This window comes from Cimex lectularius, unplaced genomic scaffold (assembly GCF_000648675.2).
Source record: "Cimex lectularius strain Harlan isolate CLEC.00 unplaced genomic scaffold, Clec_2.1 scaffold99, whole genome shotgun sequence".
Lineage (NCBI taxonomy): Eukaryota > Metazoa > Arthropoda > Insecta > Hemiptera > Cimicidae > Cimex > Cimex lectularius.
Window position 1 is genome coordinate 234,514 of NW_019392713.1, and position 22,414 is coordinate 256,927.

At 33.0% G+C, this 22,414-nt stretch overlaps 1 protein-coding gene and 1 long non-coding RNA gene across 3 annotated transcripts in view; one reads left to right on the forward strand and one right to left on the reverse strand.

The window, feature by feature from the left end:
- Window positions 1–19,515, reverse strand: part of LOC106673060 (AT-rich interactive domain-containing protein 5B-like) — a 57,225-nt gene extending 37,710 nt beyond the window's left edge. For both annotated transcript variants that reach the window (XM_014404990.2, XM_014404989.2), the window contains exon 1: window positions 18,911–19,515. In XM_014404990.2, the coding sequence (XP_014260476.1) occupies window positions 18,911–19,180 (270 nt within the window). In that variant the 5' untranslated portion in view covers window positions 19,181–19,515. The remainder of the gene's footprint in view (window positions 1–18,910) is intronic.
- Window positions 19,516–19,621: 106 nt separating this feature from the next.
- Window positions 19,622–22,164, forward strand: LOC106673063. Its single transcript, XR_001341342.2, has 2 exons — window positions 19,622–19,767; window positions 21,915–22,164. It is a non-coding gene; the product is annotated as an uncharacterized LOC106673063 (long non-coding RNA).
- The last annotated feature ends 250 nt before the right edge of the window (window positions 22,165–22,414 follow it).

Here is a 22,414-nt window from a genome sequence, read left to right on the forward strand (position 1 = left end):
TTTTTTTTTTTTTTTTTTTGTAACAATGGATACCAGGGACTGGAGGAGTTCCCTGACTGAAGCTGTACAGCTTATTGTACTTTATCCCTGGCTCCATATTTTTTTTTTTTTTGGGGGGGGGCTCGCAACACAAATGTGAACTTGAGCCCCCGTTGTTCCCCGGTGTTCTTCCATCGAAGAAATTCAAGGGGGTTGGGACCAAATTCAGGGTCGCCGAGACCTGATACTGCCCCTTCCATTGATGAGTGCCGTGTCAATTTCTTTCAATTGTGGCCACAGGCGTCCTTAGGCGTCAGAAAAAGTGCAGAGGCGACAGTGGGGATCGAACCCACGACCGCGGGATCTACTAGCCGAGAGTTTGACGCCTTAACCACTCGGCTACCGCGAGAACATGAATTTATGCAATGATGTCCACGATATAGCAATTTTAACTTTAATCATATCATCAATCATCAATGTCAGATTTTGAAGGATTCAAATCAATCTTTCAAAATCTGACATTGATGATTAATGATATGATTAAAGTTAAAATTTCTATATCGTGGACATCATTGCATAAATTCATATTCTCATCTTACACGTATTTGTATAATTTAAAAAATGTTAATACCAGCCAAGAGCCCTGAAGATGACCAGAATAAAGATAAAAACGGCACGATAAAGAAAATGTTTTTCTAAACCTACATCACACCAGACCGCATCTCACTGTAAATAATCATTAATTAACGGTCATTAAATACCTCACACATTTATTATTACTTTTACTAACTATAGATTTATCGCTTAAAAAGTCCTCTTTCGCAAAATAAAAATTGAATTTCTGGTTCAATAAGCGATTCAATTTCACAATTAACAACATATTGCCAAGACCCCATACAAAAACTTATGTACGGCAAAGGACATTTGTCGAAACTTAGACGAAAAACCGGTATGCAATGATATTGTCACAGTTAGGATTGATCAATGATACTTATGTATTCAACACCTCATTTAATTCAACTGAATCGATGAGTGGCCCTTTGCTTGCACAACTGGGATGTTTTGTTTATGCAAAACAGCTTTTTCCCTTAGTTATTGTACATAGCCATAAGCTCAGCCTATAACTTCTGCATTCTCAATTCTCAATTTGATTTCCAGCGAAAGCTGGGTTTCCAATGCGCGAAAAAATCTATCGCGCAACTAAACGCGAGAGTAGTTACTCTCTAACCATTTCCACGAGGCGAAACATTTCGCAACAAAATGTCGACATGCCCTTATTCAACAGTTAACCTTTTTTTAGTTTTTGGGCGGACAAATTTGGTCACCCCTAGCCCTCTCTTTATTAGCTTTGTTTTATTAGCTTATGTTTCCCGCGTTTTGAATTGATTAATTTCTTGTACTGTTCCTCCAGCCAAGTTATGATGTTTTATAATATACAAGTAACCAATTCTCTCTTTTCTTGTTCATATTGCCAGCCTCTGTATCTCAGGGCGACATCAATAGAGGATAAAATAACACACATACATAGGAGCAGGAGCACAGACACAAGATAAAAACAAGAACTGGTAACATTCACTCTACAATGAGTACTAGATATTTCTCGAGGTAACAGGAGATAAACCCCTCCATTCACCCAAATAAATGTATTCGTTCTAATAAACAACCCACATCGCCCACAGAAGGCACGAAAATCTATATACAATTAAAAATATTTATGGACCTGAGATATGGATACAGCCATTTGTGTCTGCTGCCGTGCCTCATGGTCCCTCCTAAGTCATTCCGCATGCCGTATTTCTTTCTTCATATATTTAGTGCTTTATAATTTGTTATATAGGTTGTTCACCTCGTCATGTTGAAATTTTTTCTGTGACAGTACATCTGAAGTTAACAAATATGCCGTAAACGTCATGCTTTTATCTTAATCAGTTCAAAACTTACCATCTTTTAAGATAAATACGTTGACTTTTCTCCACTCTAACGTAACTTTTCCCACCATTTTTTTATTTAGTGCTGAATTTGCTTTTAGATTAGTCCACTTTTGTTTTAAAAATTGCCAGTCTACTTACAAAATAATTGCACAAACATCATGGAATTTGCAAAATGGTAATTTTGGGTCAACTTCTTTAAACCATAGCATTAAACAATTTTTAATAATATCAAACCAGCTAAAAAACTTCAACGTTTTATGTGCTGACTAAACTAAAACAAATTCGATGCTAAACATAAAAATTGGGTCAAAGTTGGTAAAAGTTACGTTAGAGAGGAGAAAAGTCAGGTTTTATGTAAAGAAACTTTTGAACAGATTGAGATAAAACTATGAGGTTGACGGCATACTACTCCACTTTATATATACAGACACCGATTTTTTTTAATATAAGCTGACCACGCTGTGTAAGCAAGCACTCGACACACGGGAACCTACGTGGTCTCACCCCCCCCCCCTTAAAAGGTTTCTGAGTATGATACTGGTATAGCTAAGAGCAACTAACTATAACCTAACCTTTTCCCTTCTAGACCCTCTTATTTGCTCTTCAGCAAGTAACAATTATAAATACGTATAATAAAAATAACAATACGAGACAGTTTAATAGTTTATTCGATAGGAAAATCAAAACACGCTGCAAAATCTCGTACATATTTAATTTTTTTTTAAAGTCACAATTATATATTTATAAGAAATGTTGTGATGGTGGGCCATCACAAGTAAAAAGTTCCAAATTTTCAAACGAATAAGAAAACCTCCAAATCCGATTCGTTGTGGATGGGACAGCTGGAGACTTTAAGAAAGAGGGGAGTGATTGGCAGGATCATCAGTCGCCATTTTGCTCGGGCTTTGAATAGATCGTTTGTTTAACTGTAATTAATTGTAATGAGTAGAAAATATTTAAATTTTAAAGACAAAAGGTTTTGGAAGGTGTTTGATTGACTATTTGAAAATATTCAATGTATAAATATTCAGAACGATTTTATTTTGAGTATTTTAGTTGAAAGGGCTCAAAAGGTTACTTGAGATTTTACCTTACATCAAATTGTAAGTCATTTTCTTTTTATTTTATATGATTAATTATTTTCTTGAAACATTTTGATAAATTAAACTTTTTTTGTGAAGTTATTTTATTTTTTCTCTCATTATAAATTTATAATTTTATAAAAAAATCAATAAGGTCACAATGTAATGTAATCCAAATATGTACTTTTCTTTTTCAGGTGACCGGAATTGTGATACAAAAATAAATCCGTGTAAAACGATTTATTTTTATGAGAGTTCGATAGGTGAAACGAGGAGGAGAAAGTAGCCCTAGCCCCTAGCCTTGAAAACAATTTATTTTTCTTATGGCTTTTACTGCAAAAACACAGTCTCTATAATTTACCGTTAAATAAATAAAAATAAAAACAAATAAATTTTCAATTGCAAAAAGCACACTTGTATTTTTTAACATAAAACACGTCTTTATTTTAAGTAAAATTTATAAAGTAGGTCTATTTGAAAGTGATAGCTGAACCAAAGATGAAAAGGCTACTTTTTCCAATAAAAGACAGCCGACCTTCTATGAAAGTAATTGTATATACAAATATATTTTAATAAATAAACATATTTATACATGTTCAGATTCACTACTATATACATTTAGTACATACTAAAAGCTATGTATTAAATTTATATTTTGACGTCAAATAACCTAGGAAATAGATTATTTTTATTTCAAAAAGAATGCAGCAATCCACCCTTCGCAAGTTGCGAACACAGGGGGTGGATCTGGGGGTGGATCGATCCAAGAAGGGGCCGCATGGCTTTAATACAAGGCAATATACATTTATCTCAACCTCCACCTAATTAATTGCATTTGAAAATTAAAATTAACTAATTCAAAATCTTGCGGCAATTTTTTTCCTGTTTAGTTTGTAAGGATATTTCGTAATTAAACTAAATTTTATTTGCCTTTTAAATACAAATATTCCTTACTTTTATCATAACATTCCAAAACGTTATATTATCATATCTACTTTGTTTATATTTCACATTATAATAAATAATCGTTAATTAACTGTCACTAAATACTACAAATTGGTTGTTATATTATAAATTAAATTAGTTAATTAATGTTATTAAATTAGACTTGTTACCTCGGAATTTCACATTACCCAAGTCAACTTAGAAGTTTTCAATAAGAATAGTAATTAATATAGTTATTTTTTAATTATCTATAGTAATTAATAATAATAATAATAAATAAAGTTTCTCAGATATACATAATAACAGTAGCAGGTGAAATAAAAGTAGCTTAAACATTTTTGAATACATTACGTGGTAAAGTGATAAGTTAAGCGGAAGATATAATTTTATCATGTGGGGTCATCTAAATTAATGGTGATGTATTATTTCTGATGCTTTATCAACCGGCCTGCTTTGTATAATTTCCTACATTACATTTTTTTTCAGAAACTGTATGACTTTTTATTAAAAAAAAGAAAAAAAAATTAAGAAAGTATAATAAGCCACGAGGAAGGGATCCCTTTTAGATTTTAAAGTCTCGGGAAAACAATTGGCAATAGTAGAGGGTCTCTTTGACTGTTGAGGGGTTGTGTTATACTACTCACTTAAAAGACCAAATCCGCTCAAAACATCAATGCGAATTGAATCAATCCTTAATGTTGTCGTTTTCCCATGTTTTTAAAATATATATTATGTAATAACAAAAAAATAATGTTTTCGTAATTATTACTTCTAATTTCGGAAAGAAAGAAATGTATAGAATCGTTTTTATAGTATTGCCGATTGTCCGGTAATCACAAATATAAAGTGTATAATTACCAAACAAATCATCGTAAACGGCCAATCACAAATTTAAATTTTATTAAAAAAATAAATAATAAAAGTAAATTAGTCAAAATTCGGCCTTTTCGTACCCTCTTGGTTCTGTTAAACATTCATAGTCAACTTAGAAATTATAATTATTCGGAGGTCGTGAGATGCGGTCTGGTGTGGCGTAGGTTTTAGAAAAACGTTTTCTTTATCGTGCCACGTTTCGATCTTTATTGAGATCATCTTCAGAGCCTGGAGCCATCTAAAATTTCTCGTGTTGTATAAATTCATTTTTTCACATCCTACATGTATTTGTAAAATTGAAACAATGTTTATAAATCCCAGGCCTGAAAGATGATGTGAATAAAGATCGAAACGTTGGCACAATAAAGAAAATGTTTTTCTAAAATTTACGTCACATCAGACCGCATATCACGATCTCCGAATAATTATTGTCTAAAGGTCACTAAACACCACACATTAGAAATTATATTTAATCAGTCACATGGTTTTGTTTGTTTGAGAATGTCAATTTATGGCTTGTGTAGTTTAGTTCGTGTTAAATGGTCATTCGCGCACAATTCGATTCAGCATTTATAATCTCCAGATCAAGCTAGTACATGTTAAAAGCTGTCATTATTTTATCTATGATTACAAAGCTGAAACAGCAAGGGCTTTCTCCAGCATGCACATGTTTGTTTTTATACATTTTTTCTCTCTCCTGTAGGGGGCGAACACTCCTCAACTTCAGCAGATGGTAGCTGCTGGCATCGCCCTTATCTATAAAATCCTGCTTTTATATGATTCTGGGTAGACTGTACAAAATTACCGAGACTCGGCGAATCCTATTTTTAAAAGAAGTTCGTGTATTTTTGTTAAGTAAAATATTATATATTATAAAATATATTTAATTTAATTTATAATGAATATTTTATATTATATTATATGACATAAATATATATGATTATAATATATTATGTTGAATTATATGAAACCATCGCTGCACCGTGCATGGTAATGCTTCCCTCCCCCAAACAGTATTGATGTTACGCGCGATTTGGGCAGCACTTCGCCCAACTTTAAATTCGAACAAATAAATTTAACGACAATCTAGTTTGGACACATTTCATTTCGCAGGTCCTCACTCTTATAAAATTCAATATCAACTAAAATGTTTTGTAAAAAAGATAATAGTTTGTTTTGGGGGCGTCAGTGGCCGCAACGGTTTAGGCGTTGACACGGCGCTCATCACTGTAAGGTAAAGGTCCCGGGTTCGAATCCAGCGGACCTACATTTGAACCCGACATACTTACAAATGGACTTTTTTCAAAAACACCGGCACCCCGAGGATTGATATAACCTGCTGTTGCGAACCCTCGTAAAATAAAAAAATTTAAAAAAAATTAAGAAATAATAAAAAACAGATTGTTTTTTGTTAAATAAGTTAAAATACGTAAATATAATATACGTATTATATTTATACAAATTTTCATAATTCACATTTATTTTAATTTACTAAACTAATACTAGAACTAAATAGGAGGTCGGAAGATTATCGTGATCTTCGGCCTCCTTTCTTTCACACTAATAAATACATTCAAACGGTATTTACAAATTCCACACATACACTAAACTATCCTAAATTGTTTGACGAGCCTGTGGAGTACTCGATATTCCTCGACAGCCACGTCCTTTCACGCATCACCACTCACGCTAATAAATACTTTCATTCTGGACAGGCCACTACTAAGTATAGTACAGAAGTATAGAACTAACGAAATGCCAATGACCTCACATCATACTACAAATAGGCCTGTGAGTATTCCATATTCCGTCACAGCCAGACCTATGCAAACTTCGACACTCACGCAAAAAAATGCATTCATGCAAAGTTAGATAACAGTTAAAAATAATGATTGTAATCCATAAATTAGATTTTTCAAAGCCCGCATTCATTTTGCACCAACCCAATATTCACAACATTTTTCGATTAAGTATAATGATTATTTTTGCCGTGCCTATTGTCAACGGGAGTCAATCAGATTTCATCAATTAAATGACTAAATCTTTTCATTGAAAACCAATAATATGAACCTCATACTTGAAGGATGTCATTCATCGGCTCCATGTAGGGAGCAAGTAGGAATGCCGCTCACTATAAGAATTACGCTCGGGCACCACAGCGAATTTGGGTCCCCCTGTTCCAATTTTTGGAGGAAAACGGGGTTGTTTTATTCGATATAGAATTGATGTGGGGTTTTTGGTCCCCTAGTGTGTTTTGTGAATACATGTATTTATAGGCGTGAAGGTGAAGTGTAAGAAGGCTAACATGAACATCGACCCTCAATTAGGTTAGTTATACAATAGGTGCAAAGTGCGATGGAGGAATATCGATTACTCCACCTTAATTGAGTGAATGGTATGTAAATAGGAAAGAATGTGTTAAAGAATGATTGAGAGTATGAATCAGTTTGGATTTAACAACAGCATGCGTTGGGTGCACAATTGACCTAGCTGTTGTCAGCAACTGAGCCAACCTCGCGGGCTGGTTAAGGCTTAGGTCTGAACCCCCGACTGCCAACACCCGATGTGGGCGATACCCGAGCTTGCCGCTAATTTATTGTAAATGACAATGGCTGGAGTTGCCTGTGATCTGCAAGAGGTGATAGGTTCGACTCTGTACAAGTGTACATGTATACACGTACATACAATCCAAATAACATGAAATATTCAATAAAGAAAATAAAACAGTAGTTTTCTTTTAAATTTTTGGCTAATTCCTCCTGAACCGTTATTTTTATTTATAACAAGCTAATTGAGTATCAGGTTGATATAGTAGACCTAATTCATTATAATTTATTATGATTATCTCCCATTAGACAGTCTTCTAATTTGTGGAACAAGGTATTTTTGTAAACCAGTAAGATGATAACAATGTACGAGGCGGGCAAAGACAAGGTATTATTCAAATCTTCATCATTTATATTCATAAATAGCAATAAAGTTCACTTTTTATTGTACTTTTATTGGATTTTCAAAGAGGGAGATCCTAAGATAATTAACAGGAAGAAAAAAAAATAATACAAAGAGAACGGTCTTCGTCTGGGGTAAGTTTGACAATAAAACCGACCCGGAGAACGTCACCCCTGCACGGGATGAAACGAGTTTAGAAGGACGAGCCATCAGCGGGAAAGGCAGGGGGCAGGATAGAAAAGTACGGCTCCGACCTTTCTCTTCTATTCCAGGGACACGTTTTCGGAAATGATAGTAATCATGAAGAGGCCGAACATTAATTCTGATATAAGCTTCGGGCTTTGTCAGTATACCTGGACGACCATAGGTACTATTTGCTAATGACACAGTTGCCCTTGCGGGCAGATTATGAGCATTTTCTATATATATAAAATATATATTTAATGAAATATAATTTTTTATTATTTTCTTATTACACAGATGAAGCCAACCAAAAACATACTAACATAGTTTTTTTTTTTTTTTAACTTACATTAATCGATTTCTGGGTGCTGCCCTCCAAGGCTGTTTTGACTTTTTTTTCTTTTTCTTCTGGTCTTGTACTTAAACATTATCCATGTCTTGGACTTGACCAGAGCCACCAGCGATCGTACGTACCAGGGGGCTCAAGCCTTTCATATCGACTCTTACAGTCTTTATGATATATCATTACATTTGTACATAATATGTGATTATTATGTTGTATAACGCCTTCATTATTTCGTCTATTTCCCGGATAATTAGAGATATCCTAGTAGATAGTTGTATTCCCCTGTAAATGAGAACAGCGTATAGTGTCCCCTATGGTTGTGGGGCACACCAATATCACATGGTGTGCGTCCGCCATGGATATGCTGTCACATGAACAAATATCGTCCCCACAACACCAAGTCTCCTGGATGTACAGGGAGACATTTATGGTCAAATTTTAGTCTAATCATTTTATGAATATAATTATAAACTAAATATGTTTTATTTTGTTCATATGACACAAATCATTACATAAATTGTCAAATGTTAGGGAAAAATAAAACTTGTGTCAATTTCTTACGACTGCTGAGGATACGCAATGAGCACGCACGACAGACTAATTAAAGATTGTTATCCGATGGAACTATCTTTTTTCTCAACCATTCAGATTTAGACCAATTTAGATTTAACCAACAAAAATGACTGGAATATTTCATATGATTGACAGAGCTGTTAAAAATACGGTATGTCCATTATGTATGATAAAGTAATTTACAAAAGTACTGTACGCAAATTTGTCGAAGAAAGAAACGTTGTTTTTGTAACATTTATATTATTTTATACGATGCCAGCTATAATAATAATAATGATGTTGGTAGCTTAAGTCATCGTCGGCCTTCTGAGAGTTTTTACTTCTTTTTATGGCTTTCATGCGTATTTTTCAACCTGATATTTGAGAGTCTCGATCTGTTATCAACTCTGCTTTTATATAAATACTATGTCGATATCCTAAAACGAGAGCTTCTCATTTGTACTTCAGGTTGTCAACTACATAAACACAATACATGAAATCTGGTCACATTCACCTCCCCCAGAGTAGTATTCCTCTGACGGGTTTAAGTAACCCCTTCCTTTCACGCTAATAAATTTCATTCCAATAAATTTACTTAAACGCAATACGCGATACAAACAAAGAAGTCTGATCACATTCACTTCCACAGAATACTCGACGATATTCCTCTGGCGGGTTTAAGTAATTAAAGTACCTTCCTTTCACGCTAATAAATTACATTCATTCCAATAAATTAACATAAATACAACACAGGCCCACAAACACTACATACATTTAAAAATCCCTAAAGCCCTGAGCCAGATTTCAAAAACATATATTTTATAAGACTGGGAAACAAACAAAAAGTCAATCTGAAATTCAGATCTGTATCTAATTTATTTATAAGGTGGCTCCGAGAATGCATAATTAAATGTTTGTGGGCGATTATAAACTAAGATTTACTGAGGCCATTTACTAAAATCGTATTATTTTAATTATTTAATAAAAATATTTTAATCCGTGACATTAGATTATTTAATAATTTTTTTAGGAGCACGTTTAGAAAGTTTATAAACATTTTAATGGAGTGCAGTTATGTTACCAACTTAGTGGTACTATTTTATTAATATTTGGTTGTTTACTTACTTAATTTGATTTTTACTTTCGATTCGGGCTAAATCTATTACATACAATGTTGTAGTAGGCGGTTTACACATTAAATTGACAGATAGATACCTTTATTTACAAAAAAGATAAAAAAGAGTACTAAAATTTTTTTTGGAAGTAGATACAAGCATGTATTAAAACCGTCTGTTGTTGGTATTATAAAAAACAATATGGAAATTTAAAAAAATATATAAAGAAAAGAAAAAAAGCTAAACCAGTGAAATACTTATTATAAGCTTAAATTTTGCCTATTTGATTACGATAAATAATGAAAATAAAAATCACGTAAAATGTATAAAAGTAAACAAATTTGTAATGAAACGGTATATTTTAATACAGAAATATTTAGTTATTTTTAGTACTTTGTCTTGGTTAAGTGAAAAAAATTATGTAGATACAATTCTATCCATTACTTTATCTTATCGATTAAATCATCCTGTTTATCGATATCACACATTATGTGTTTGACCATGAACGCATTCTTCTGCTTGTCTTAACAGCGTGATTTTAAAATTTCTGACGACAAAAAGGAGGGGTAATTTACTTACAAGTGGAATCGTAATGACTAAATGACTTAAATGACTTGACATATCCAATCTGACAATCTTACATGCGTATGAAAGGATTTTTAAAAATGTGTATTTAATAAACACAGGAAACGAGTTTAAAAATGTCAGAACACATACGATCCATAATGCGCAGGTTTAATGTCATATTCAAATTAATTATTATTTAATTAATTATTAAGTAAATCAAAACTAAAACTGAAATTGCAATATCGAGTAGAAAGTTACGACTTTTACTTTAGGCTATTCAAAACAACGGTAAGCTCTTGATTTCGAAGTATTGTGGTGAGGTCGGTGAACTGATGTAACCTGTAGCTCGATCGTCTTCACAGACCTCACACAAAGGTAGGGACATGTCAAACAAGGAAAATCCATAAAATCAGTTTCTACGAGACTTTCAGTTGAAAGTTTATAAGAAATGTAAGCAATGCCCGAATTGGGAAGGCGCAGCATATTGGGGCGCGACTGGAGCGCGTGACACGACGCGAAACCCCCTTCTCTAGGGCGCTAGATTTTGGCATAAATCTTTAGACGTAAAACTGTCAAAATTCAATAAAGATAATAATGTTTGAAGGAAGTGCGGTGATAAAATTACACAAATCGATATCTTCCTTTCGTATTTCAATGTAAAAACAAACGTGCCATATGGCGTTATTTCACATGGTGCCATGTTGGCAAGTGCTGTTTTCATTTGTTTTTTCCACGTATCTATGCCTACAAAAGGTTATTTCTTATCTTGTTTTATAGTATATTATTGAAATTTCTCTAAATATAACAATTTCACACTTTTTGTTTGTATATTTTGCTTATTAATTTTTGAAGTATTTTAAAGTAATGCATACACGTTCCGACATATAACTAACGTAATTCCTGTGCCTGAATATCAACGTAAAATTTATATCATTAACATGGCAATACAGGAAAAATGTTTTTTAAATATAATTCATTTCATTTCCATCAAATCGGTTAAAATTAAAACTATTTTGCCCGGAAAAGTGAGTTTGTTTGTTTACGGTTCTGGCATCTTCAGCGGTGCGTTTTCGAATCGTTCACGCATAATAATAAGAAGAAATCACTATTTTATAATTTGAACTTCGAATTATTTGAAAATTCAATAGGTGTCTACGCTAAAACATGGTGGACGTAATTCTCTCCGCGTGGTTAACCAAGTGTGTACACCAACGGGGTCGAAGTTGTAGTAACCTTTATTATTTGACCTTATTTATTTTCCGACTGCCATCTCACGTTTGTCGAAATCTAAAAATGCACTACCGATTAACTAATCTCTCTGACTTACGGTATTTAAAATAACCCTTTATTCGCACATTTATCGTTTAATTTCTGTCTAATATTACAATTCGAAATATTGTTTAATTTGTAAAATCACTTCGACCAAACTGCGAAAATACATAATGAAAATACATGTCTTAATGTACCAAACAAATACGAGGACTGATTGTCTCGTATCATCATACAAAATATCGTTTAAAACGGAACAGTAGTCAAAATAACGGGTCACACAGTTTAAAATAATAAACCTCGTTTGAACTAAACTCGTATGTAAGATCTCGTTGTGTCTAGTTCAGTAGGACAGTAAGAAGGATTGTTGGAGGGGGGGGGGGGTCCAGGCTATTTTACAACCGTCTTGCTGATGGATACCAACTTGCCAGTATCAACGCAACTAGTACCGTTAACTACAAGTTGGGCCATAGAATCGTAAAAATTTAGGGAGGTGCTCTTAATAAATAGCTCATTTAGTAGGTATGAACAGCAAACATTGAGCGCAAACTGTAATATCTCACTCTAATGTGTATAAAAAATATGTCGGACCATGTAAAAATTTTCGACTTATACACACACAAAGCAAAATAACGCAAAATTTCTATATGTACGCTAACATATGTCAAAATGAGGATTGCTAATTCCGTTTGTAAAAATAAATTTATTAAATTAATTTTAAAAAAATCAGTAATACTATTGGGTTGTCCGGAAAATAATGCAGGATTTTGGTATTAAACAAAAAAAAAGAAACTAGTTACTTTAAAGCAATGTTCTTTAATCAAAATAATTTCCCANACAAATGAGTAATCCTGTAAACGTAAACAGAATATTTTATATAGATTTTTTTTAATGAAAACTTAAAATCCTGCATTATTTTCCGGACAACCCAATACAATTATTTTAATTGCCAATAAGGCGATTTGATGGATCATACGAATATAAAAAAATAAATATAATGCCAAGGTAAAAAAGCCGATAATGGTTTTTTGAGAGATCAGTAGAAAGTTATAAATGTGTAAAAAGGAAGTATAAAAAGTACAGTTGAGGCAAGAGAGACGAGAGAGCCCCCCCCCCCAATCGATTTTGGAGTGTTCTGTACCGTAAGTCCAGTTATAAATCCAATTTTATCTTGGATTTTATTGCCCCTTCCCAAAAATACGACTAGATCTTTTTAAAAAATAATATTGAATCTTAATAATTGAATGCCGACCTAAAAATTAAAAATGTAGTTACCAGCTACCACGCCCAAGATTGGGAATGAAACGTGCTGAGATTGTTAGTTGAACGATTACGATCTATGATAAGACAAAATAAACAATCTTTAACATCCATCGTTCCTTCGACACGCAATTGTAAGTACGAATTTACAACTTCTAAAATGAAAACATTGAATAGAAGACGTGTTCGCAGTAAGACTGTACTTTTTTATTTTTACATTTTTTTAATAGAAACAAGGGGGGCTTGGCACATCTTGTTTGTGAAATTTATTTTTAAAGAGGACACTAAAAACACGCCATACGCTCGTATGTACCTTTCTTGTAAAACAATATCTTGTTGACTTAACAACTTTACAATCGATCTAACGGTTGCCAAGCAAACATTGTGTAGTAGCAGCTTGCCCAAATAATTTCAAATTCGGTAAGACGTGAATAAACGGAAGAGCAAAACGGAACACTATTTTCCCGTCTAAACAGTTGTAAGGTTTGCAATAATTTTACTGCCGGTAATAAACCAGGATGGAAGGATTTGGGGCGGTTTTGACAGGGGTTGCGGTGCCTGTCATAAAAAAAAAATGAGAATAATTTCTCTGACGACCTATAATGGAACCTTTTGCTTTAGCCTACAATACAAAACATAAAGAAATAAATTAAAAAAATGATGAGAATCCGATTAATTATCAGGCAGAGATCCAAGGCGAAATCTGGTTTTATTTCGTGTGGAAAAAAGAATTGGAGGGGGGTTGAAAACGGGGGTGGAGGGCGAAGGCCGTGTTTTCGGGACGGCTAGTATTGCCTGTTTGTTGCTCTAATGTATTAAGTCTCATGAAAAATGTACAAATAACAGATTCTACGAGCACAAAAGGAACCGCCTTTTCTAGAATGAAAAATATTTCATTTCCAATATAATGAATAAGAAATAGACTTTACAACGGGAAATGAAAAACGTATGGTTTTATAATTCGTCGCATTATTAATATGTTCTGTTGAACTTTAAATTGACTCGCCAAGCTCGCTCGGTGGAAAACCTTGTTCAAACACAGATTGGACTTCATGGAGGGATCCTTCATCAGCTGGCTTTATTCACAGTATTCTCAATCAAAATTCACTTATCATTGCTTACTTGACATTCATATTTTTGAAGATGTATGTGAATGTGAACAATGTGTGAATGAAGATGTGAAGATTCCAGTTTTAAAAGCCTACTCGTATTTTTCCGGTTTGTCCTGAGAATTTTCGTTTTACCAGATTAATTTTAAATATGTAATAATTTAAATAAAAATTGGATTATATTTTTTAATCAAGCAAATATTAATATAGTTTAATGAGAAATAACGCACTTTGGAATACGCTTTATTTTTTATCTTTATATTATATTTCTTCATCTGTACTCAACAGCCACGTTCAAAAATTTCAGAAAAATTACGTTTTAACAATTTAAAAAGCTTTACTGTTTAAAATTAAACTTCATAAGTCGCCGATTACGCGATATTTGAAAATATGACAAAAAATGGGAGAATGCGAAAGGTAGGTTGAGATAAGGAGTTTGTGTCCGGACATCGAAATCGCGATAGTTCAAATGGTTGGTGCAGTTGCGTGGCGTGCTGAGCCTAACGTCGTGGGTTCGAGTCCCGCTCGTGACACTTGCTTTTTCATCTCAACCAAGACTTTAGATTAAAAGTATAATTAATTTAAATAGTTAATACGGTCAATTATGACTGCGAAATGCAATATGGATTAATTTAAAAATAATCCGTCCATCTACCTAGACAGTGTGTGTTAATAAATATATTTTTAGTATAACTGTAGATAAATAAATATTCGTTGAACAAAGCGACACCTTTCACTTTACTGGATCGTTCTATTCTCGTCGGTTTACATACTAATAGAGATTACAGGGACCCAGTAAAGTGACGTGTAGATCGATTCAACATGAGTTCGTCCATTCGCAGACAAACAAACACCACCAAATAATGCACAAATAAATTGCTCAAAAATGAATAGGGGTATTTGTAATTTTCTCTATTTATTTTAGTTAAAGTAACCGATATATTCTTATTAGTTCGATAAAACAAAATAGAATATACAAACCAAAAGCAAACAAATGTTAATCCTCACTTTTAATGACAGGTTTAATTACGAATAGTAAACATGAAGATTACTCATTTTGTAATAAAACACCTTTTCTCGCCTTTTTTCCATTTTAATCAAGTTGTACGATCTTTAATCATGGAAAGACATCATCTTTAACCAGAAGTTCACAATATTACTGAGTGAGAATGAGTCATCTAGGTCACCAGCAAGTTGATCGCAGAGGCAGTTGGGGTTTCTCAGAGCGAGGTCTCCCAGGCTTTACCCCGATTCCGAGACTGCTAACAGGAGGCCTGGTAGTGATTTTCAGCGCATTACGGCGCTTAGGGAGTACAGAAATATTGTCATTGCTGCAAGACGGAACACTTTCCACAGTGCCCGCCATATCAATGAAGTACAAGATTCACTAATTTCGTGGTCCGCTTGACCAATTAATATATTACAATTAATTAAGGTTTTTAGTTGAGATAAAAAAGTCAATGGCACGAGCGGGATTCGAACCCACGATCTTCGGCTAGATACGCCGCTGCTCTACCACTTGAGCTATCGTGACCACGATCCACTCGAAAAATGGCAAAAAGGAGGGAAAATTCAAAAGGTGGGGTTGAGATGGGAAGTTCGTTGCAATATCTATGGAGTGAAATTTCTTATGAAATTAGTGACAACCATATTAACAGGTTCACAACGGTTTTAACTAACAGAAGACATTATACATGGTATTAATTGTTTAAAACAATTATTGTTTCCAGTAAAAAATTATGAAATTAAAACCTTTTATTTTGTTATTTTTAAAAAATCCTAAATTAAATTTTCCTTTAGTAAAAAAAGAATAATTTCTAATAAATTTTAATGCAATTTATAATCAAAATAAAATAAAAATGCTAGGGAAAGTAAATAAAATTGGCAATATTCCTATTAATTTTTGAGCAGTTTATAATGATATAAGGACACATACTTTTGTAATATGTATAATAATGTATAATTATATAGTTGTTAATTTAGAGATAGCGTTATCGCCCATTATCTTTGTGATAGTTGCAACGCGAGAAAATATGCAAACAAAATAATGCCAATTGCACTAATTGATGAAATATACTTTATAATTATAAAAAATATTATAAATACTTTTTGTGAGACACAATGAACAATAATTGAACTCAATAATTGTTTTTTAAAAACAATGTCAATTGTTTTGTACAAGTTCCGGTATAAAACAATGAGCGACATATTTCACAGATTCTTTAAGTTCAAAGGAACTTGAATTTAATAACGGACTTCATTCGAAAACCAATATCATCAATTTTTAAAATTAATTAATTAAATTAGTAATACATTTTAAAATTAAACAATTTAAAATTATTCTATAAAAAATTATACGTCGACCGACATAAAACTTTCGAATTAAGTTAAATATGTAGTGCATTTTTCATGTTTTATTTCGTAATTTTTTTATTTGTTTATTTTAATTGTGTCTTTTTTTTCTTTGATAAACCAGAAATGGGATCATCGTGTGTTTTCAATTGCGATACATCGACGTTTAAACAACATTAAAGTCTATTGATTCGGCTTGGAATATCGCGATACAAATGTATGAATTGCCGCGAAAGTTATTTCAAAAATTAATTACATAATCATCAATTGCAGGTTATCATGAAATAATTTACTAATAATACTTACTCGAGTACAATGTAGTTATGTAACCAATTTACTAGTCAAATCCCAAATATTATTTTTGTATTCAAATGTTGATATCTAAATTATACTGTATGTTATTATTTTTCTTATTTTATAATTGTCATTGTTTAATATTTCAATGTTTTCCATGTTTGTAAATGTTCTTTGTCTTTCTTGTAATTATTGAAATAAAATGGGCTAGTGCCATTATTGCCATTTTAGTAAATAAATTCAAAGAAGGAATATGCTCTAATTTATTGTTTATAATTTTCGTAAAAAATACGACTAAAAAGCGAATTTTTATTCGTATTTATTAACTGTTGTAATAGACTAGGAAAACAACGACCGTTATTGATTCGCGGCCGCATTTAGTATGAATCCAACAGGCCCACTATAATGCATTATACCGACATTGCCCATCGTATTAGAAACAAACTTTTTTTTCGACTGTACAATTAGTCATTCTATGCCAAAAATATACATATATATATATATATATATATATATAATTTTTTTTTTTTAAACAATGGTTAATAATTAAAACAATAGTCAACTTTCCGATATTTCAAAATGTTCAAACGTATTTGGGGAAAAAGAAAAAAAAAACCTTTTAGGCGGAAACTATCGGAACGTGATTTTGATAAAATAATTTTTTAAAATCTTTAAATGTAAAGCCCCCTTTTATAAAAGAGTTATAAATAAATCTTATATTAAACGAAATAAAAAATATATGATTGAGGGCATCACGGACGTGCATGCCCAAACATAAAACCGCCGAAGGGAAACAAACCAGTTTCAACCACTTGTAAATACACTTTTACATTTAAATTCCCTCTCAATTTTTATTTCAATTCTTTTAAACTGTCCTGGAACATTTAGTCAAACAAAAATTCTTCGGCAGTCGTAAATTTTGAAATATCCTAAGTTGAATTGGACGATTAATAAATTAAACCCTCTTAAATAAATCAAATTCAACTAGCTTTAACAATAAATGTCAAGAAGCAGCCCTTTACTTTTATGAAAATGAATTCAACGACAAAAATCTTACATTCTACGACCTCCACAAAAAAAAAAAATAAATAAAAAATAATCCATTAGATTTCGTGGTCCGATTGACCAAATAACATCTTTCAATTAATTAATCTTTATGTAAGGTATTGGTTGAGATAATAATATGAAATGGTCAACATCGTCGTGTCCCGTCCTGAGGACAATTGTTCTACGATACAACTTGTTCAATGCAAATGAAAATAAATTAAAAGAAGAAATATTATTCTCAAAAGTAGAAATCACACAACTGCTTCAACTGTTTATCAGAATTGACAGATTTAAATATAAAACTCGACTGAGATGTCATAAACAAACAATATTACCATGTTAATATAATTAAATTTGAAATTTACGTAAATACGATAACGAGACTCATAAAATAATGTTTAGAGCGTTAATAATTAATAATTGGCTTAATTACCAATTAAGGCGAAATTGAAAGGGGTTAAAAAAATCTGCTATGTCGACAAATTGAAAAATAGTTTACATTTGTAAGGCCATTTATTGATTGGGGGCCCCATCAAGGATTCAAACTGCCATATTTAATTTTAGAATCATATAAAATGAACAGGCGCCATTTTTGAATTTATGCATTTGAAAATTGCAATTTATTATTTTACAAGGTAATAGTAGGTGGTTTTGTTCAATTTTAAACTTAACATAAATCGATTGGGGAAAGCAAAAAGACGGATCAACCGCGAAAATCTAAATTCGACGACTCGCAACCTCTTGCAATTATCGGAACAGTCATCCTAAACAAAAAAAGTTTTTAACCCTGAGAATGTTTTGAAAATCCGTTGAATACTTTCGGCTTCGGCATAAATAGGTAAAAACAATAAATTGGTGCATTGCAGATAAATAAGCACGACAGTAAATAGTTATGTCTATTAGGCTGACCGTAGAAGACGAATACGAAGGACGATGCGGGCGAGAAGAAAAACAAAGCCGTCGTTCGACGTAAAGTCGTCCGCCCTCCTCAAAATCGGGAACCGAATCCGGCCGCTGGGGTCTGCAGAAAAAAAATCGGGGATCCAGAAAAACTCACCTCTCCGTGACTGTCGGTCCGTCCGTCTGGCGTGTTTTCCGGCAGGATGTAGAGCCTGAGGCTGGCGAGGGTCTGATCGTTGTTCTTGTCCTCCCACAAAAGTTGTAGCTCGCCGATGCTGATGAGGTCCGAGTCGGTCCAGAGGCGGACGAAGAAAAATTCGCTTAGGGCAAGAATGTTGCTCAGACCGTTTTTGGTATATTTGAGCGCCTTGTAAAACACGTACGGGCCGTGTTCGCCGCAAGGTGAGCCGACCAATTTGTAGTCCATTTTTTTTTAAATTTAAACTTAGGAAAAAAAATTTTCGGACTAAATTGATCGAGAACAATTATTTCTAAGCGGGCTCAGTTGGGGGAAAAAGGCCGGGCGCGATGTTTTTGAAACGGCATTATTTTGAAAGCACTGGGGGGAGCGGAAAAAACGGAAAACGTCAAAAGCCCAATATTTCAAAAACGGAAAAGGGCTCGCACTGGAAATTTGACAGGGTGCAGGCGGGCGGGAAAATGGAGCCGCCTGCAAAATTTGGCCGGAAAACTCGGCCGACAACCCAGCGAAATCCGAGGGAAAACCGAGAGCCGAAATAGCACGCGGCCAACAGATCCACTTTGTATTTACTCTAATTATGTGACGTCACCGATACTCCTCCGTACCCATAATGCCTTGAAACCAAACAAGCGCCGGGTGGGGGGCACGAGCCGAGCCGATTGCCGAATGGCCACCCTCCTCCGACCGCCACTCGACACTCGTAACTTGCCAGTAGTTCTCGTTCTCGTTTTCCTCTGTCCAACGATCGCCTTCGTTTCACATTCGTTTTACAGCCTCCTTTGGATTAACAACTAACACACGGACTCAGAATTGTAAGTGTTTGTTTCCTCCCAAACCTTGCGTTTTCGAATACCTTTTCCCCACTCGCCCGCACTCTCATCTCTCTTCCACTCGAAAATTTCCAGCCCCTCGTCTTTAACGTAACGTTCCGTACGAAAATTATCCGTATCGGATCACGTGAACTGCTCGTGTCTTTTTTGAAAACCGCAAAGGTGAAAACTGTAAAGTGTACTTTCCGTCTCTCATCCTACATCTCCTAACCCCTCCTCCATCTAGCTTTTCCGTACTAACGTTAAAATTTATTGATTTTTATATTTGGGCGCCAATTCATATCCATATTGTACACATTTAATTTTGTACATCTGCTATTACAAAAACAAATGACTTTGAAATTCGTTATTGTAAACTGTTTGTTTCGTTTTGTCAATGATAAACTTGATTTATATTTTATTTCTGTTTCCCTCTACCATGTTTTCATCCATTAACCAATAAATTTGAATGCCAAACTGACTGCCATCTATGAGGCCTATTTGTATTTCACTCGTCGCCATTTTCTTCCCACCCCTCATTAAATCAATATCAACAAAATTGAGTGAGATAATATTTTCCTCTTATCTTTTTTAAATGGAAATTTCATTCTTTTTAATATGTAGATTGGCTTAATTCGATTACTTAACATAACAGATTGACAACTAATTAAATATTAAAATACTGCTTTCAATGAATTTGGAGATTGACTGCCAACATTCATTACTTAGTAACATATCAAAAGTCCTTATGAAGATGTACACATTTCTTAAAAGGAACGAATTCCTCAACGAAGGAATTGAGTCATTTCTTTTCAACATCAGCGTCTTCTCATCCCTGATCTTTTTAATATAAAATTAATAGATTATAGTATTTATTCTAACAGAATTATTCCAATGAAAACTAATTCATATTTAACCAAATTAGTATTTAGTACAATTTAAAACCCATCATAATGATTGTTAATATTCACTCCTCTCATGAAACATTTTTTTTGTTGAAGTTTTTAAACATATTACAAATAAGTGGAGTTACATATAAATGGAGTTGTTTATAAACTCCTCAAAGACGTGACGAGGGGAGTTGGTAAATGGCCTGAAATGCATAGAAATATAAAAAGTGTTGAATTCATTATCCTTGCCACTTCCCGAAAATAAAAAGAAAGAAGAAAACATAATATTACATATGATGAACCTTTTTCAAAATGGTACATTATTACTGGGTTTTTTCCTAAGCCAAAATACAACTGCTTCTTTGTCTAAATTAAATTATTCTTTCATATTTATTTCTTATATTTGACTAGTTTGGTTTCCTTAAAATGTTTTGTTTGGCATGTTTAGAAGGCCATGAGATTTGCTTCTGCGGCCTGTGGGTGACGAACTTGTAATTTGATCGTTATTGATCATCTTGTACTGACAATTGTGAGGGTAGGTAGGTTGAGTACTACGACTATGCAGTTGTTTCATAAAAATAATTGTAAGCATATAAATAAATTTGTCTGCCTTCATGAGGTAGTGAGTGTTGTGAACATTCTATACAAGTTAGACAAAAATTAATATAACTTTAGTTAAATCTACTTTAGGTCTCTTCCATTCCATTAAATTATGTTAAACTATTCTTGTAAGAGAAATGTAAATGTTCGTTTTCAGTAGTCAAAACTAGACACTATTCTAAATGTTCTGAGAGGTAAAAAAATGTGTTCAGTTAATAAAATAATTGTAAACTAAAATACATCAATTATGCAATCTATTTAGAAACTAATGCTTCAGGTTTATTTCTTTTTACATTTAAATTACATTCCACTTTTATTGACAAAACATTAAATTAAAGCTAATTTGATTATTCATGAAAGAGTGACGTTGGGCTAAGGTCTGGTTGGCAGAAACTTGAAATGCCCATTGATTTCTTCAGCTGTATTAACGCTGTAACATCTTTGGAGAACGTAAGTTGAAGGAAAGGAAAGATTATTGGCCAATTTATCTGCAGCAAAATTACATCCGTACCACAAACAGTTACATCGGCCATTTTAGAACAAAGCTAAGCTTACTTTTTTAATAAAGAACAGAGACGATAAACTTCAATTATCAACCCTAGAGACAAAATTTAATTACCTTTATTTGCTGTGTCAATAAAACTGTGATTCATTTTTTAGGCAAATCCTATCCTGGTGGAAGTTTGTTTAGTTTATTTCAACGGTAGATCTTTGTCACAGGATCAGTGTTTAGCCGTTTTAAACAGAGACAATTGGGATGATATTTATTCATACACCATCGCTGTTTTAAAATAGAATGGTGGATGAATGAAAAAACTCAACAGATAGACTTCAATCCATTGTTATTATTAATGTTGATCTCTTTTGTATTTCTTTATAGTTAAATAAAACATTATTATTGTAAACTAAATAATTTGTTGTTTTTACAGTGCTGCTTTTGTTTTCTTTCCCTTAAATTCCATTTCGTCATTTCTACTTTTTAAAAAAATTTCTTTCTTCAACACAATATTTCAATTAAAACTATGTTTTGGCAGAGTATGTACACTAGAGGTATTACTTTTTAAAAGTAAGTGCTTTTTTCTAAATTAAACATTTGTGATTGTAATATAAATGATAAATACATTTATCATTACATTTTTCACCTCAACCAAGGTCAATTA